At 41.3% G+C, this 20,321-nt stretch overlaps 1 protein-coding gene across 6 annotated transcripts in view; it reads left to right on the top strand.

Annotated features, from left to right (window-relative positions):
- Positions 1–20,321, top strand: part of LOC138762189 (endoplasmic reticulum mannosyl-oligosaccharide 1,2-alpha-mannosidase-like) — a 102,288-nt gene that overhangs the window by 42,167 nt on the left and 39,800 nt on the right. For all 6 annotated transcript variants that reach the window (XM_069935770.1, XM_069935778.1, XM_069935789.1 and 3 more), the window contains 4 exons: positions 4,318–4,424; positions 13,209–13,394; positions 14,030–14,178; positions 15,363–15,551. In XM_069935770.1, the coding sequence (XP_069791871.1) occupies positions 4,318–4,424; positions 13,209–13,394; positions 14,030–14,178; positions 15,363–15,551 (631 nt within the window). The remainder of the gene's footprint in view (positions 1–4,317; positions 4,425–13,208; positions 13,395–14,029; positions 14,179–15,362; positions 15,552–20,321) is intronic.

The following is a 20,321-nucleotide window of genomic DNA, read 5'->3' as shown; positions in this document are numbered from 1 at the left end:
TGGTAACTGAAAGAAGAGGTTATCATCTGGAAAATCCTGATGGGGCAAGTTTCTTCAGCAAGACACAAGTGGCTGATTGGAAGGAATTAGTTTGTGTCCAACGAGCAAGAAATCTCACTCTGAAAACCGACAAGAACATTCCTGAGGAGTAACCATTTACCTTTCAAGCACCAAAACTTGATGACGATTCATAAATGTTAAATTTTGTGCACAGTGTGTAGTGCGCGTCGAAAGAACCAAAGACTTGTTGATCCAAACCAAGGCTTTTATTAACTACAAGACTGGAGCATATCACAAGTAGGCCGACCAGTCCAGAATGACCTGGTCGATCTTGGAGCAATCCTTTAAGACCTGCCAGTAGGTGTGGCTACACTCTCAGCCAATTACAGTCATCCTGCACTATCATCTGTACATATGTACATATACACATTGGTGATAGAATCTGTACTTTCATGCACAGTATAAGAATTGCCTGATTCCAGTGAACTTTGAGGAGTGAAAAGTGAGATTGGACTGTGAATTAAAGAACTTTTCTGAACTTATATACACATTACATACACATGCATTTAGAATTACAAGGGGGTTAAGTTAGGTTAGTTAAGTTAGTAGTAATAAGTTAAAGTTTGATCCTATTTTCATTTTTAAAGATAATTAAAAGCAACCATTTGTCTTGGTTGGTCTTCTGGGCCCATAACATCTTTTACACAAACATAAGGCCTGAACCGTTAGCAATATGTCCTATGATCATTGGCAATATATCTCCTATGGATGTTTAAAGACTGGCTGAGTTCCTCCAGCAGTTGGTGGGTTTTTGCTATAGTCACAGCATCTGCAGACTTTTGTGTTTCACACTGTTATTTCTTTGTTTTTCAGGTGTTCAACCTCATTTTCCTCAACTCTAGTTCTGACCTCTATTTTTTTGCCAACTGCAACTCGTATCCTTTCCTTTATCCAAGACTCGCATCTTTCCTTCTTTCCAGATGCAAGGTCAGGCAAAAATTAGTTTTACATAGATTGGCCCAACTTTGAACTTGTAAGCATGGGTGCATGAAGGCTTTATTTCTGAGATCTCTTCATTGCTCTGGGAAAAAAAAATTGTGTGAAGTTAAGGTTGTATGTCATTGAAGCAGGAGAGTTAATGTTTTCCAACAATGCAAAGTTTTCAATAAACAGTTGAAGAACAATTTCTTACAAAACTAAATACTTCAGCAATACAACTGTATGCCCAATAATTCTTTCTTCGATATAATTTTTTTAAAATCTTTTCTTCATTGCCTCTTGGTATTAGTGGTCTTGGATTGGCTTTAATAGAAGCTGGGAGCAAATTGTACAATTCCTTGGTTAGTCTGCACTTGAGTTATTTTTGGAGTTCTTGTTGCTAGAGGGTATACCAATAGGTATCAGATCAGATACCCCTTATTGTCATGTAATAAAACAACAGTGTAATATTACACAAAATTGCCTTTAGATCTGCCATAAGGCAAAGATAAACTTTTATATTCAGGAAAAGAGAGTCCCTCCAGAGTCGAGTGTTCCTGGATTTGCCTCCAGTGCTCCTGCAGCCACACAAACCTTCAGTTCAGTTCAAACCTGGCAATCCAAGCCCAGATCCAAACCTCCGACACAATGAGGAGGCTTTCAATGCTCAGGGATGTTCAGGATACTTCATTCCATCAGCATCCTCTTGAATCCTGGTTCTAATACTTGGTTCTCATGAGCCAGTCTCCAGCAGACTGCAACCTGTGGGTTCTTCACCTGCCAATTGCCAGCAACTCTCCATCTGTGTGCGTCCTTCAGACGTAGAGCCCTTCACATGGTTACCGTTCTTGGGGTCTACTCTACTTCTCTTTTTCAATGGTAGTTTGTGGGGTGGGTGGGTTAGTTTTCTCCCTGTTACTGGTGCCCTGCACCAATCTGCTGCCCCTTGAGGCAGCTTCTGAACACAGGTGCTGCCATCTTGGTCCCAGACACTGCGGTAGCAGGATTTTAAATAAAACACCGTTGGCTCCTTTAACAGCCATTTAAAGCCTGTTTGGAGCCGTCAGTAAGAGACCTGTGCGATAGCTCCCTAAGTGGAAATGCTGTGTCTCCACTACCCGATCTCTCTGAGTCCGCACCAGTGTCAGCGCTGCCGTGACAGCAGCTCCGGGTGCCACCTAATTTTGAGATTTAGCCAGAGAAGGCACTGGAAAGGATCATAGGAATGTTGTTTGGGTTGGAGGACTTCAGTTATAAGAGCAGTTTGGATCAGCTAATTTCTTTGCAGGGGGGTAGAAAATTGATGAGATTTGGCAATTGGTGTATTTGGCCATAGCCTATTTTGTCCCTGTATTGCGAAGGACAAAAACTAAAGGGCATTGGTTGAAGGTGAGAAGGGAAAGATTTAAAGGGGACCTTCGGAACATTCCCCCCCCCCCCAGAGGATGGTGGGTATATGGAATGAGCTGCCAGTGGAAGTGTTAGCAGGTGTACAATTGCCATGATTTAAAAAAAACATTTGTATAGGTACATGGTTAAGAAACTTTTGGAGAGATATGGACCAAACCTGGCCAGATGGAAATAGTGTAAATGAGGCATCATGGTTGCCATGGACATTTTGGACTAGATGGCATCTTTCCATGCTGTGTAAACTTAATCTCAGAACATTTTCCTTTTCACTAAAGCACAATCAAACATTTTGGGATATCTGAAGAGAGGCCAAGAGAAGTTAACCCTGGCTCAACAAATTAATTTTTATTTGCCTCTTCTTCCTTCTACACCCACATTTTTATTCAGCTGCCTACCTGCTACCTGCTCCTACCCTGTCAAAGAGCTCAGGCCTGAGTTGTGACCACCTACACTCACTGCGGAAGCTCCTGAGTTTTTCCAGCACTTGTGTTTATTAATGACAATCACAGCATCTGCAGACTTTTATATTTCACTGCAATTTTTATTTAAGGTTCGGTTTGTTGTTGAGTCAACAAAACACAAGCCTTGTCTTCCTTTATTTGCCCTGTAATTGCACACAAAGACCTCTTCCCCCCCCCCCCCTTTTTATAACCCTATTGTTGTTGCACCTTTCTTACATTATCTGTTCCCATAATTCTCATTGTCTACAGACAAGTCCAATGTCGAGGCTATTTCAGAAATTCGCATTGACTCTCACAGGATTCCCCAAATTACCATTCAAAAATATGGAATAAAATTTTCTCCCATGGGATTTGTGAGGGGTGGGGGGAGTAAATAAGTACAATTTGTTTTTCCAACTTTTGTTTCTTGACACATGTGGAAATGACATGGCTTTGCTTTACAGATCATAGTTTTTTTTAAAATCAGGGCCAGCTCATTTGTTGAGCAGAAATTAGTGTTAGTTATTCAGTGAAGTAGTATTTGTGCCTCAGAGTGAAATGTTGCAGTTTTGGTGATTTTTATTTTTGTTTATAACAAGAATGGTGCTTGAGAGATTACTGATTGTGGAGATTACATTAATGAAGCTTGCAGAACTGTCCACTGTGGGAAGGAGCAGATTTCTGAATCTAACCGTGTAACATAGTCTGTAGAAGCTGCTGTCATTGTAATGGTTCATTGAAGGTGGATATTGATAATTTGTACTCCCCAAATCTGCAGCAGTGTTAACTAGTAGGCACAAGTGTGCTCATCTTTCCACAGTGAGTAGGATACATGGGAACAAGACAGCCGTTGTCTTGTTGTATGTAGTCAGTCCACTGACCTCCAGGCCACATAATTGTGACCAGTTGTTTGACATTAACCTGTAAGATTATAGGCTGGTGAATTTATCATTTTGTGGATGGCAAGTCACCAGAGGGTGTTCTGAGGGAGAAGGTATACCTGCACTTTGGACAAAGACTCATTAGGGATGGTGTGTTCACTTTTGGTCATTGTGCTGTAGGAAAGATATCAAGCTGGAGAGGGTACAGAGAAGATATGAGGATGTTGCCTGGACTTCGGGTTGGGGGTGGGGGGGGTGGGGAGATGGTGGGTGATGGGTGCTTCAGGATTGAAGGTGTCTGTTTAGAACAGAGATGCAAAGAAATTTCTTTAGCTGTCGCAATCTTTAGCCTGACAGGATCAACAATAATTACTGATGAATTGAACTGGAGTCTGTGGAGCTACAGAGACTGCAAGAACAGTGGTGGCGAATCTCCGGACATTCAGTGCTTAAAGGAATTTTCTTTTGCTTCTCTTTCTCTTGTACAATAAGGGGTGGAGGGTGACACTAATGGTGATTCTTTGTCTGCCTTACAGCAGGCAAAAGTTAATGTATATGTTATATTTGACAAAAGGAACCTTGAACTTTGATTTTTTTTACTCTTGCAGTTGGCGTGGAGTGGAAATTGAACCAGGTCGGGTGACTGCAGCTTTAATCAATTCAAAGCAAGAGGAGAAGCCTGTGTTTCACGAGAAAGCAAACGCCAGAGAAGCAGGTAGCACACCCATGTAAGGTGTACTTGTTTTAGTCCCTTTTCCACTCTCTTGGGGCTGTGTTCAGTTTAAGGAAAAGCAGCAGGCAACTGGGAATTTGAAACCAGGCAATTCAGAGTTCAGATTTATTGTCAGAGTACATATATGACATCACATACAACAGATTATTTTTCAGTTTAGTCAACCCTACTAACTTATTTTAGAACCTTAGAATGCTACAACGTAGTAAACAGGCTATTTGGCCCTTCTAGTCTGTGCCACTCATCATTCTACTCATCCCATCGTCCTGCTCCCATTCCATAACCCTCTAGACCTCTCCCATCTATGTATATATCCTATTTATTCTTAAAACTTAAGATCATGCTCACATTCACCACATCAGATGGCAGATAGATTCAGACTGGGTGGTTTCAAATCCTGGAAGAAAGACTTTGAATCCTCATGATGCCCCAGAAAACCTGTCTAGTCACTAATGCACTGGTTACCTTCATTACTTTGGCTTGACTGTCATCTCTGAGTCCTGCAGTTTCTGACATTCAATACATTATTGTTTTCCAATGTGAGGAATGCATTTAATTTAGCATTTTACCATGAAGAGAGTATTCAGTGGCCTTCCAATCCTGCCCTCTGGGAACAGATGCTTTTTTAAAAATTGTTTTTTGTGCTTCATCGTGGAGGAGGACAGCACAGGAGCAGGCCATTCAGCCCAGCATGTCAGCACTGTGATGTCCATCCAGCCCATCTGTTTGTGCATGGTTCATATCCCTCTATCCCAGGGGTGTCAAACTCAAATTCACGGAGGGCCAAAATTAAAAACTTGGACTAAGTCGAGGACCGAACTAAATATTTATTGAAAATTTTCAACAACATCTGCATGTTTTCTCTTCTTTCAGCATATGTAATGTTAAACTTTAGGATATAACTTTAGGAGGATAATGTTACAGGTCAGGAGTAGGTAGCTCAAGTTCACCCTTTGCTTGACCTGAGGGAAACATATTTGGTCCCTGTGGAGATGTAGTCAGCTTTCACAGGCTGTGTCCATTTTGGCCTGCATCAGGACTCAGCATTTCCTGCTCACTCCTCAGGCTCTAGGCCTCTATTCACCCTCGACCCACCATCCCTCTACCTGACCAGTCCTTTACCCAACCTCTACTCACCCCTCACTCCACTCGCTCTGCCTCTACCCACCCTATCCTATACACGCCCCTCTACTGCCTCTCCCCTCAACCTGTTTCTCCCTTTACCCATCTCTCACCCTCTAATCACCCCTCCCCTACTTGCCCTGCCCCTCCCCTTTTACTTCCCTATCCACCCCTCCTTCTACTCATCCCTCCCTCTAACTGCCCCTCGCACCACCATAACTTCCCCTGCCCATTACTCCCCACCTACACCCTCTGCCTACACCCTCTGCCCACCCCTGCTTGCCCACCCCTGCTTACCCACCCACTCAGGCCCAGCACGCTGCCGATCAGCCTTTGCGGACAGCTACCATCTCTCTCTTCACGTGCAGGGCCGAACCAGCCGTCCCTGGGGTCCGCGCGAGTGCAAGCGCTGAAGGCCGTGGCGACCGGGAGAAGTGCGCTCGCGCTGTGGAAGGGCCGTCCGGTGCCAGTCGCACAGGGCTCGCGCTCCCCAGGGGCCGTGCGCAGCCTGCCATGCCCGTCGCGCCGACAGGAAATCACAGGCGCTCGCCCATCCGCCGCACCGCTCGACAGGTGGGAGAAGTGACTGGTTGTGCGGGGACCCTTTCAACTGGCTTGCCGGCTGATGACATCGACAGACTTCTCGTGTTACAATTTCTCGTGTTACAATGGGGAAGGATGTGCAATGAAGGGGGAGGATGGTGGGGGTGACATTTGCGGGCCAAATATAATTATATCGCGGGCCAGAGTTTGACATGTGTGCTCTATCCCTTTCTGCTCTTGTGTCTGTGTAGATACCTATGTAGCTGCTTCCACTACCTCCGCTGACAGCATATTCCAGGTGCCCACCACTGTCTTTGTAAGGATATAAACAAAACTTGCTTTGCCATTCTTTAAACTTTCCCCACTCTCACATTAAACCTACGCTCTCTAGTATTGGATAGTTCCACTCTTGGAGGGGTGGGGTGGAGGAGAGAACGATGGAACTATCTATCCTGTCCATTCCTCTCATAATTTTATAAACATCTATCAGGTCACCTTTCTGCATCCAACACTCCAAAGAAGAAAAAAATTCCAAGGTTGTCCAATCTTACCTAATATATATTTGTGCATATATGTTTGTTTGTTTGTCTGGTCTCCATGCAATCAATATGGAGCACTCTAGAAATGTCCAAGGAGGTTCAGTAGGGGTAACATTTGATGCTGAATCATGATCGCATTGAATTTAACCTTTAAGGTTGTAGCGGGGAGGAGTCACATGATGGAGTAGTGGCCGGTAGGAGAATACCAGCCCTCTCCAGAAAAGAAGGAAAAAAGTAAAGAAAAAGCAAAGCCCCAGACACACAAACCACAACAAATAAAAAAATAAAGGTGTGGAGGAAATGGCACCAAAGAAAGAAAAGCCAAAAACAACGGGAAGAAAAGAAGGAAAGATGCCGGAAGAGAAAGGTGAAGGCCTTACCTGTACAAAGAAGCAGGGACCTGCTGTGGAAAGAGGAGCCCACTCCCTGAGGTCAGTGGAAACCAAGCAGGGTTGAGACCCACTGAACGCAGGACTACAAAGATGGCTCATGGAGCCAAACAGAGGTGCACAACCGTGCATGACAAAGACAACACTGACGGGAGGGGGGACCAGCTGTGGAGTGGAACTCCACAGCTTGAACAGCTGGGAAAGACCCAATAGCAGGGCTCCCAGTGGGAAGATATAGAAAATAATGGGAACTGGAGGGAGGAGAATTAAAAAAGGAAATCATAGACACAGCAGATGACCAGCCCAGAAGAAGAGGACCAACATCAAGACACCATAAAAAAAAATACCCAGCAAACTGAGACAAACAACCCAACAAGAAAGTCAGAAGAGACACAGATATAAGGAAGAGAGGGTAGAGGACACAGGCCCTGGAGTGGACACAGGGGAAGAGGAGGGAGAAGATCAAGCTCTGCACAGAGAAATAGAAGATAAAGGGAATGGACTGTACATAGAAAAAAAAATTTCAAGAATATATGGAAACAGTAAAAGAATGGCAGACATGAGAATTTAATGAAATAAAAAGAAAAATAAAAGGTACGGAAGAAAAAGTGAGTAGATTAGAGCTGGTCATGACAGAAATAGGGAAAAGAGTAGACAAGATGGAAAAAACGAGAAACCGCTGTAGAAATGGAAGTGGACAACTTAAAAAGAAAATTGGAAGAAACTGATAAAAAAGTTAAATAAACACAGTTGTTAGCTCAAGATGGATATAATGGGAAACTATAATAGGAGAAACAATATAAAGATAGTGGGCCTTAAGGAAGATGAAGAAGACAAAGATATGAAAGAATTTATAAAAGAATGGATCCCCAGGGTCCTGGGAATGCCAGAAATACAGGAAGGAATGGAAATAGAAAGGGCACACAGAACATTAGCCCCAAAACCACAGCCACAACAAAAACCAAGATCGATTCTAGTAAAATTCCTGAGATATACGACAAGAGAAAATTTATTGGAGAAGGCAATGAAAAAAATGAGAGAAGACAAAAAACCATTAGAATACAAAGATCAAAAAAATTTTTTCTACCCAGACACAAGTTTTGAGCTCCTGAAGAAGAGGAAGGAGTTTAACACAGCAAAATCGATCCTATGGAAGAAAGGCTATAAATTTATGTTAAGATTTCCGGCGGTGCTTAAAATAGTTATCCCGGGGCAGCAAAGCAGACTGTTCTCGGATCTGGAGAAAGCACGAGAATTTGCAGAACGTCTGCAAAACAAACAGAGAGATTAAGAGATGTAACAAGAACAAGAATGATGACAAACTTCATATAAAGAAGAAAAATAATGTATAAGAATTAAGAAGGGGAAGGAAGGAAGTAAAGGGGAATTAAGAGGGTGAGCTTTGTTATATGTGAAGATAAAAGTCTTTTCTGGAGTGGGCTGGATGGGAGAGAATAACAGTCACTGCGAAATCAGTTGACGCTTGCGAGCAGGTTTGCAATCCAAATGGAGAGGGGAGTTGTGGTTGCCCGGCAAGGGACAAGGGGCAATTCAGAGAGAGGGGGGACATTTGGGGTTAAGGGAATTTTAGATGTGGGGATAGTGGAAATATTTTATGTTTTAGAAGTGTTGTCTTACAGTGTGTTCAAAAAAAAGAAAACAAATGGATAAGGAGGAAAGGTGGTGATGACGAAGCGGAAATGAGATGTAAACAAAGTATGAAATGGCCATGTTGAACTATATAACTATAAATATTAATGGAATACATAACCAAATCAAAAGGAAGAGGCTGTTAAATTTACTGAAGAAAGAAAAAATTGATATAGAATTCGTGCAGGCAACACATCTACCTGAAGTGGAACACAAGAAATTAAGGAGACAATGGGTAGGGCACGTAACGGCAGAATCATATAATTCAAAACCAGAGGAGTAGCAATGTTAATCAATAAAAATGTACCAATCAAAATAGAGGAGGAAATAATAGATCCAGCAGGGAGGTATGTAATGATAAAGTGTCAGATATATTCATAATTTTGGAATTTGCTCAATGTATATGCACCTAATGAAGAGGATCAAAAATTTATGCATGATATCTTTTTGAAGACTGTAGATACGCAGGGGAATATACTGATAGGAGGGGACTTTAATCTTAATTTGGACTCAAAGATGGATAAAACTGGAAAAAAGACTAGCAGAAAGAACAAAGTAACCAAATTTATGGTTAAATCGATGCAGGAAATGCAACTTTTGGGTATATGGAGGAGACAACATCCAAAGGAGAAAGAATACTCATATTATTCGGGTAGACATAAAACATACTCAAGGATAGATCTGTTCCTGTTGTCAGCCCACATCCAAGGGAGAGTTAGAAAAACGAAATATAAAGCTAGGTTGTTATCGGATCACTCACCCCTGTTATTAGCAATAGAGCTGGAAGGCATCCCACAGAGAATGTATAGATGGAGATTAAACTCCATGCTACTTAAAAGACAGGATTTTAGAGAATTCATTGAGCGACAAATTAAAATGTAATTTGAAATAAATACGGAATCAGTGAAAGATAAATTTATACAATGGGATGCAATGAAACGTTCAGCAGAGGACAGATAAGTTATGTAACTAAGATGAAGAAGGACTACAATCGGGAAATAGAACAGCTGGAAAGGGAAATAGCAAGTACAGAAAAAGATTTAGCAATAAGGAAAGATACAACAAAAAGAAGAGAATTATCAAAAAAATAAAATATGAAACGCTACAAACATACAAGGTGGAGAAGAACATAATGAAGACAAAACAGAAGTATTATGAGTTAGGAGAAAAAACACACAAAATACTAGCTTGGCAGCTTAAGACAGAACAAACTAAAAGAACGGTATTGGCATCAAGGAAAAAGGACAACCAAATTACATATAACCCAACGGAGATCAATGAAAACTTCAAGGAATTCTACGAGCAACTATATCGAACTGAGAACAAAGGGAAAGAAGAGAAAATAGATGAGTTTCTAGCTAAAATTGAACTACCGAAATTGCAAGAAGCGGAGCAAAATAAATTAATAAAATATTTGAAATAGAGGAAATACAGGGTATATTAAAAAAACTACCGAACAATAAAACGCCGAGAGGACGGACTCACAATAGAATTCTATAAAACATTTAAAGACTTATTAATTCCTCCTCTCCTGGAAGTAATGAACCAGATTAAAGAAATGCAAAACATGCCAGATTCATGCAAAACAGCAATAATTACTGTAATACCAAAGATGGGGAAAGATCCACTAACACCAGCATCGTATAGACGAATATCTCTACTTAACACAGATTATAAGATAATAGCTAAACTATTAGCAAACAGATTGGCTGACTGTGTACCAAAAATAGTAAAACTCGATCAAACAGGATTTATTAAGAAAAGACGAACAACGGACAATATCTGTAAGTTCATTAACTTAATCCATGCAGTACAAGGAAACAAGACGCCAACAGGGGTGGTTGCATTAGATGCAGAGAAAGCCTTTGACAGAGTAGAATGGAATTATTTATTCAAAGTACTACAGAGGTTCAACCTACCAGAGAAATATATTAATTTGATTAAAGCATTATATAAGGGACCATTGGCGAAGGTGACAATAAATGGATATATATCAAACCAATTTAAATTAAGCAGGTCAACTAGGCAGGGATGTCCACTATCTCCCACACTGTTTGTGTTAGCTATAGAACCACTGGCAGAACTGATAAGAACAGAAAATAAAATAAGAGGGATAAAACTAAAAGAGAAAGTATATAAAATCAGTTTATTTGCAGATGATGTCATAGTATACTTAACAGCACCAGAAATATCAATAAAAGAATTACATAAGAAATTAAAGGAATATGGAGAAGTATCGGGATACAAGATCAACGCAAATAAAAGTGAAGCGATGCCAATGAATAATGCGGATTTCACAAAGTTTAAGAAAGAATCACCATTTAGATGGCAAACACAAGCAATCCGATACCTAGGTATTCAACTAGATAATAATCAAGCCAACCATGGGTCTGACACTTTATTAAATGCAAAGGTTACTGGTCTATGGTTCATAAAGACTTTGAATTGTCATCCTTCCAGAAAGTAGCGGAAGTGTCGGACTGTGAGGTACAATGCCAAGAGCTGTCAGTCAAAGGCGCTGTATTTCAGCTTGGGTGGTGGAAGGTATCTATTGAAGAAAGCCAGAGGCCACCATTGTCCCTCAACCTATTGCTCTAGCACTCCTCTGACTGCCCTGGTGGATGCGGGTTGTTGGGGCGCACCAGCAATGTAGTGTTGGCCAGTGGGCCCTTCACTTTCTCGAAGGCTGTCTATGATTCTTTGTCCCAGCTGCTTTCTTTCTTCTTCCCTGCCATTAATGTGAACAGGGGGCACATGATGTGGACCACTGCTGGTATGAAATGGTGGTAGAAGTTGATCATACCAGTGAATTCTTGTAGGCCCTTCACCGTGTGAGTTTTGGTGAAATGCCTGACAGCCTCTACTTTCTCCGTCAGCAGTGTTGCTCCATGACTGTTAATCCTGTGGTCCAGGAAGTTGATGGTTTTAAGCCTGAACTGGCATTTGGCTGGATTGATTGTTTGGCCAAAGTCATTCAGGCGGGTACATAAGTGTCGCAGGTGAGCTGTGTGCTTCTTGCAGTCGTGGCTGGCAACTAGGATGTCGTCCAGGTAGACGAATGCATACAAATAAATAAATAAACAAATAGCTATTGTTTTGTCTTGGATGGTTAATGTGAGCACTTCCTTTGGTCATTCAGAATCTCACTGCCTGTGGGAAGAAGCTGTTCTTCAGCCTGGTGGTGCTAGATCTGATATTCCTGTATCCCTTCCCCGACAGGAGCAGATGAAGGATGCTGTGTGCAGTTTGACAGGGGTCCTCAATGATATTGCGCACCCTCTTCAGACATCGATCCCAGTAGATCATAATGATTGGTGGTGGGAGGGAGACTCCAGAGATCCTCTCTGTGACTCTTATGGCCCTGTGGATTGACCTCCGATCCAATTCTCCACAGCAGCCAGCCAGGAGGCTCTCAGTAGAGCTCCTATCGAAGGTTTACATAATGGTGGCCAGTAGCTTTGCCTGCTTCAGCCTTCTTAGAATGTACAGTCTACATTGTGCCTTCCTGACAAGTGAGATGTTGTACATCCAGGATATGTCACGTTAAGTGGACTTCAAGGAACTTGGTGATCTCTACTCTTTCCACTAATGAGCTATTAATATGTAATGGTGGGTGGCTATTCCTGGTCCTCCTAAAGACCATGATCATATCCTTCATCTTGTCCACCTTCAGACTTGGGTTGTTATTCTTCCACCATTTCATGAGGTTTTCCACCTCTTCTCTGAAGTGTTATTGTTGATGAGGCCGACCACTGTCATGTCATTTGCAAACTTGATGACTCTTTTGGAGCTGGATCTGGTGATGCAGGCATGGGTCAGTAGTGTGAACAGGAGTGGGCTGAGCACACAGCCCTGAGGTGCGCCAGTGCTCAGTGTGATGGTGCTCGACGTTCTTCTACCGACCTGGACAGACTTTGTTTTTTTTCCTTTTGGAAGTCCAGAATCAAATTACAGACTGATGTTTACTTCCATTCTAAATAATGGTCAACCAAGAGGAAAGACATATTGAGTTCTTCATCTCTCCTGAGAGTGCCGTGTCCTGTAGCACTGAATGACCAGTTTAAACTACTGGAGTGGGACATTTGTCACTCAAACAGGAGTCTTCCTCTGCGCCAAGGCCACACTGTGTTTGGACATGTTGAATATTGCAATTTATCAAAAGTTATCAGATTACTTACTATTTGAATTTGGGGAGTACTTGCATTCCTAGGTCGAGTGATATGCTTCTGATATTTCTGAAGGTATTTTTCTGACCATTAGTTATTCTGTTCCTTTTTCTATTCTAGGCTAATTTCTCCCTTTTTATTTTTCTAATTACTGCTTCTTATTCTGTTTGCATGTTGAGACAGTGCCCACACTCATCTAGTGTTTAAACAGCTGGCCAGAGGAAAGAAAAACGGCCCACTTTGAAATTCTGCCATATGAGGAGTTCATGTTTTCTTTTGAAAATCTTTAACGTAATGAACTGTATGTTGGCAATTAATGCAGCTAAAACAGCCTGATCTGGTTGCGTTCACTTTCAGCAACTGTAAACGAACAGCAGAGGGCAGTGATCGAGGCATTCCAGCATGCATGGAAGGGATACAAACAGTATGCTTGGGGTCATGATGAATTGAAGCCGATTTCTAAGACTTACAGTGAATGGTTCGGCTTGGGATTGACACTGATCGATGCCCTGGACACCATGTGGATTTTGGGCCAAAAACAAGGTGACTTCATGGAATTGTGTAACATAGATACCATTGTTCTTTATTGTAAGATGGGGATTTCAGACACCAGGTCTGTTAGATGGCAGTATCCTTATGCTTTCTATATTTGGAAAATGAGCATATTACCAATATTAAAAAAGTTAATATCTGTAGGTTTTTTTTTTAAGTTTTTTTTAATTCAGATTTGTTTTTTCTTCCTTTTTGGGGATTTTTTTTCACTTTTTTCATATATTGTTATTAATTATATCTTTTTTTTAGAGATAGTTCACACCCTAAACTGATCAAAAATTTTTTTTTTATGATATATTTTTATTCTGTAATATTATTGTTTAATATCTCTGTATTAATTCATTACTTACTATGTATTTTTTTAATATCTCTTTGAACTGTATGTGTTTATAAATTATAATAATAATAAAAAGATTGGAAAAAGAAAGAAAAAAGTTTAAGACTGCATTTGTGGTTTAGGTGGGAGAATGCATCCGACATCTTTTTTAAAAAAAAAAGTGTTAGATTGAACCTTCTGAACTGCAGGAAGCTCCATTAGCCAGCAAACGTATCATTCTTAATGTGTTGTTTCTCAACATTCTTATTCCCTTTTCAAAATCTGTATATAATTCTTTTGTGGTTTTTAGAATTTGAAGAAGCCAGGAAGTGGGTGATTAATGAATTGAATCTTGCAAAAAGTGTGGATGTGAATTTGTTTGAGACAACAATTCGTATCCTTGGTGGATTACTCAGTGTGTACAACCTCACTGGAGATCAAGTCTTCCTGGATAAAGCAGTAAGGTTTTTCTTTCTCTTATGTCATTATGACATTTGTATACATACGTGTGATGTTAAAAGAACTAATATGGAATAGATGTTCTCCACTCATGCAGTTGCTAACAACTTGGAGAAGGTGTGTTAAAGTTGAGGGTTCATTTGGAGAATTGTGTTTTGTTCTGGTCTCCTCATTACAGAAAGGATGCATGTACTTGAGAGAGGGGAAAGGAGATTTGCCAGGATGCTGACTGGATTGGAGAATATTGTCTTATGAAAGATTGATCAAGCTAGGGATTTTCTCTTTGGAGCAATTGAAGATGAGAGGTGACTTAATAGAAGTGCATAAGATTATAAGGGGACTAGATCAGGTGGACAGCCAACACCTTTTTCCCAGGGCAGTACTGGTCGATACCAGAGGACATCTGTTTAAGGTGAGTGGAGTAAAGAGTAAGGAGATGACAGAGGTAGGTGTTGATTCACACCAAGAATGTTGGGTGCCTGGAATGCATGATGTGGAGGCTGGTACGGAAGGTACATTTAAGATTCTTAGATAAGCACATGGATGTAAGAAATAGAGGGTTATGGATGTGAGGTAGGAAAGGATTAGATTGTCGTGGAGTAGGTTTACATAGGTCGGCACAAATTCAAAGGCTGAATGGCCTGTACTGTGCTATGTTGTTCTAAGTCCTATTTTCTTTGTCACCATTCTCTGAATTTCTTTGACGTTCTCCTAGCTGTTTACCCTTTGGTCACTTGGATTCCCAAGGACTTGATAGAAGGAGGGAGGAGCATAGTATTCTTCTCATATGTTGAAACAATTGTAATCAAAAAAAGTCCTGTTGAGACAATGCTTCGTTGAAGGTTTAACTTCCCAAGGAGCCCATCACCAAGGTTCAAATTTGATGTGCAGTAAAGGTTCTTAGAACTTGTGTCACCAGCAGCTTGCAGCTGTGTTGGTCCTTTAACCGCTGAGTACCTCACTAGTCTGCTGTCATGGTTCTGGAGGATTGTCTCCCATGCCTGTCTGGAATGTTTTAAACTTGACCATTCCAAGATCAGTCACCTGTTCCTCAAAGCTCAGCTAACAATAAATCCAATATTTAAATAAACAATGTTTTTGTAATTTCGCTTTTGAGAATCGTATCCTCTTTAGTAAAGCTTATTCTTGTTCATGCTCTTTGGTCTTGGTTCTTATGTTGACAGAGTGAACTTGGGGATCGTCTTATGCCAGCTTTCAATACTCCATCGAAGATTCCATATTCTGACGTGAATATTGGCCGTGGGACTGCCCACCCTCCTCGTTGGACCTCTGACAGCACTGTCGCAGAGGTGACCAGCATCCAGCTGGAGTTTCGGGAACTCAGCCATCTCACCAAGAGAGGGAAGTACCAGGTACAGTGCATTGCTCTTTCTTGATGCTTCATTGGCACTGTTATCAACTGGCAAATGGAATTCAATCTGAATAAATGTGAAGTGACACTCTTTGGAAGGTTGAACGTAAAGGCAGAGCATGTGGTTATTGGCAGGATTCTCTAGCGTGGAGGAACAGAGAGATCTTGGGGTAAAGGCCCCATAGATCCCTCGAGGTTGCTGCTCAGGTTCATAGCGTGATTAAGGGCTGCGATGTAATGATGCAGCTCTATAAAACTCAGGAGCATTGTGTTCAGTTTTGGTTGCCTCATTACAGGATATGGAAGCTTTGGAGAAGGTGCAGAGAAGATTTATCAGCATGTTGTCTGGATTGGAGAACACAGGATAATTAAAGACATTAATTGTGTGGATGGCCAGAGGCTTTTTCCCAGGGCTGAAATGGCTAACATAGGGGCAGAGTTTGAAAGTACTTGGGAGTAAGTAAGAGGTAAAGTTTTTTTTTTCTGAGAAAAATGGAGAATTATGCAGTGGGGAAATTCTAGGCAGTTGTTAAAGCAGTTTATTATGTCGGCACAACACTGGGCCAAATGGCCTGTACTGTGCTCTAGATTTCTGTTCTATGATGAGAGGAGATACAGTATATATTATGAGGGCCAGAGATCGGTGGGAGAGGATGCAGAGAGAATTAGATTGGAGAGACTGTCTTCTGAAGCAACCTTGACTGAACTGGGGCCTTGGAGTAATGAAGGATGAGAGGAAACTTAAAGGTGTACAGGTAGTCCCTGATTTATGACCTATGTGATTTATGACTATCCAAATATATTACCAATTTTTTTTTTAAATAAGGAAAAATGTAAAATTTATGCTGTTTATGTTGTATTTGACAATCTGTAATAGGGATACAGGGCGTGTAAGAGCCTAAATATGTGTACTTACCTTGTTAGTCGGAGTCCCGTGGTCCGTAGGCTGGGCGTGGCCATGTTGATTCCTGTGTGTATGCGTGAGTCTTTGGTGGGATCCCGTCTTGGAGTTTGATTGGCACATGCGCGAGAATTAAGGCTGCAAATTCAATATCATTCGGGCACTGTCTGTGGAGTTTACAGGTTCCCCCATGAACACAGGGGTATTCACAGTGCTCTGGTTTCCTCCATGTGGGCTGCTGGGTTAATTGAACTGCCCCAAGATGGGGGAGGGATATGAGAGAAAAAAGCCACAGGAAGATATAGGGGAATGGGATTGATGGGAGTTGAAACAAATATGATGGGCCAAATAGCTGTTAAGGTATTAGAAAATAAAAATAAAATAGTGAGGTATATTCAAGGAGGACAAAGAAAACCAGTATTGTATGTCTAAATTTGCTTTTGTATTTCCTTGTTCAATATCCGCAAAAGATGCTTGTTTCTAATTTTCATTCTTTATTGAATGCCCAGAAATGAATCCAAAAAGATTGAACTAAGTAAAACATAGAACATTACAACACAGTATAGGACCTTTGGCCCTTCATGTTGTGCTGACCTATATATTCCTACCAAAAAAAAGAAGCCCTTCTTACCTTTGTAACCCTCTATTTTTCTTTCATCAATGTGCCCGAGTCTTTTAAATGGCCCTCATGTTTCAGCTTCCACCACCTCTCCTGTCAAGTCATTCTAAACAAGCATCCACAACTTGGTATTTAGAAAAAACACTCCTAGTGTCTCCCCTAAACTTTCCTCCCTTCACTTTGTATGGTAGTCTTCTGGTGTTTGCTATTTCCTGTCCTGGGGAAAAAGGTGCTGGCTGTCCAACTTATTGATGCCTCTCAGAATCTTGTAGACCTCTATAAAATCTTCAGCCATTCTTCTTTTTCCAAAGAGAAAAGTCCTAGCTCTGCTAACCTTGCTTTGTAAGACTTATTTTACAATCCAAAGAGCATCCTGGTTAAATCTCCTCTGCACTCTCTCCATAGGTTCCCCATCCTTCCTATTAGTGAGATTTGAGGAGTTACAACACGATCTCTCGACTCTTGAGGACAATCCATGACCAATGAAGCCCAACATCCCATAGGTCTTCTTAACTATCCTATCAACTATGTCCTTCCATTCTTCAACACTGTCAAATATCTGACCATTAACTCGTTAGCCTTCAGGTTTAACCTTCCAAAACACATCACCTTACACTTATCTGAAATGAACTTCAAGTGCCACTTTTCTGCCCAACTCTGTAAATCTTGTCTATATCCTACCAGAACTTTCAACGTTATCCACAACTGTAAATCCTGTCGATATCCTACCAGAACCTTCAACGTTATCCACAACTCTGTAAATCCTGTCGATATCCTACCAGAACCTTCAACGTTATCCACAACTCTGTAAATCCTGTCGATATCCTACCAGAACCTTCAACGTTATCCACAACTCTGTAAATCCTGTCGATATCCTACCAGAACCTTCAACGTTATCCACAACTCTGTAAATCCTGTCGATATCCTACCAGAACCTTCAACGTTATCCACAACTCTGTAAATCCTGTCGATATCCTACCAGAACCTTCAACGTTATCCACAACTCTGTAAATCCTGTCGATATCCTACCAGAACCTTCAACGTTATCCACAACTCTGTAAATCCTGTCGATATCCTACCAGAACCTTCAACGTTATCCACAACTCTGTAAATCCTGTCGATATCCTACCAGAACCTTCAACGTTATCCACAACTCTGTAAATCCTGTCGATATCCTACCAGAACCTTCAACGTTATCCACAACTCTGTAAATCCTGTCGATATCCTACCAGAACCTTCAACGTTATCCACAACTCTGTAAATCCTGTCGATATCCTACCAGAACCTTCAACGTTATCCACAACTCTGTAAATCCTGTCGATATCCTACCAGAACCTTCAACGTTATCCACAACTCTGTAAATCCTGTCGATATCCTACCAGAACCTTCAACATTATCCACAACTCTGTAAATCCTGTCGATATCCTACCAGAACCTTCAACGTTATCCACAACTCTGTAAATCCTGTCGATATCCTACCAGAACCTTCATCGTTATCCACAACTCTGTAAATCCTGTCGGTATCCTACCAGAACCTTCATCGTTATCCACAACTCTGTAAATCCTGTCGGTATCCTACCAGAACCTTCAACGTTATCCACAACTCCTCCAACCTTCACAAACTTTTACTGACCCATCCTTCTGTTCTTCATTGTGGTCATTTATAAAAATCACAAAGAGCAGAGGTCCTAGAACTGAACCCTGCGGTACTCCACTCATCACTGACCTCCAGCTGGAATACTACCCATCCACTGCTACTCTCGGCTTTGTACAGGCAAGCCAATTCTGAATCCACACAGCCATGGATTCCATGCCTCATGACTTCCTGCACAAGAGGGACTTACTAAAATCCACATACACTATATACACCGTCATACCTTCATCAATTTCTTCAAAATGGAGTTTCAACAAGCTACCAGCTTGCCATAACTACAGAAACCAATTCTCTTAGAGATAGCCTGTTTGGTTTTCTCTCTCTCTCCTTGTAAAACCACATGATCTTCTTGGAACAGCAAACTGCATCCAGACAGATTGCGGCACCAGACCCAAACTTCTGAGTCCGTTCATCTGTTGCTTTCAAAACAATAATCCATTTACACGTGCTTTTGAAATTCTTTAGTAAAGCAGTCTCCTTGTTTTATAGGCGCTTGGTGCCTGCATGACTCACTTTCAGTGAAGCTCTTGCATTTTAAATGAGATCTGTGTTGTGAAGTGTTTGTTTGTGACCTACACTACCCCACATTCTATCTCCTTCAAAAACATATCTATATACAAAATAAAATATGATATAATCCATCACACCTGTAACTCAGTTCCTGAAGTCTGTGCAACATCCTAGTAAATCTCTGTACTCTTTCTATCTTTATAGATATTTTTCCTGTAGTTAGGTGACCAAAACTGCACACAATACTCCAGATTTGGCCTCACCAATGTCTTGTACAACTTTAACATAATATCCCAACTCCTGTACTCAATACTTGGTTCATGAAGGGCAATATGCCAAAAGCTCTCTTTATAACCTTATCCACCTGTGATGCCACTTTCAGGGAATTGGGTATCTGTATTCCCAGATTCCTCTGTTCTACCGCACTCCTCAGTGCTCAACCATTTTCTGTGTAGTTACTCTCTCTGTTTGTCCTTCCAAATTGCAATACCTCACACTTGTTTGCATTAAATTTCTTCTGCTATTTTTCAGGCCACTTTTTCCAGCTGGTCCAGATCCCTCTGCAAGCTTTGAAAACCTTCTTTGCATCCACAGCACCTCCAATTTTAGTATCATCTGAAAACTTGCTGATCTAATTTACAACATTATCATCCATGTCATTGATATAAATTGCAAACAACAGTGGACCCAGCACCGATCCCTGTGGCATACCACGAATCACAGGCCTCCAGTCTGAGAAGCAGTCATGTACCACTACCCTCTGGCTTCTTCCATTCTCTGGCCAGCCATTGTCGAATCCAGTTCACTACCTCACCATGAATACCTAGCATCTGAACTTCTGACTAACCTAATGCAGGACCTTCTCAAAGGCCTTACTAAAGTCCATGAAGACCACATTCTTTCCTTCGTCAACTTTCCTGGTAACCTCCTAGAAGAACTATAAGACTAGTAAAACATGGCCTACCAAGCACCAAGAAATGTTGACCATCTCTAATCAGTCCATGGCTATCCAAATAATTGTATATCCTATCTCTTGGAACACCTTCCATTAATTTACATACTACTGATGTCACCCTGATCAAGATCC

This window comes from Narcine bancroftii, chromosome 1 (genome assembly GCF_036971445.1).
Source record: "Narcine bancroftii isolate sNarBan1 chromosome 1, sNarBan1.hap1, whole genome shotgun sequence".
NCBI lineage: Eukaryota > Metazoa > Chordata > Chondrichthyes > Torpediniformes > Narcinidae > Narcine > Narcine bancroftii.
The sequence above is the reverse complement of the archived record's forward strand: the minus strand, read 5'-3'. Positions and strand labels throughout refer to the sequence as shown.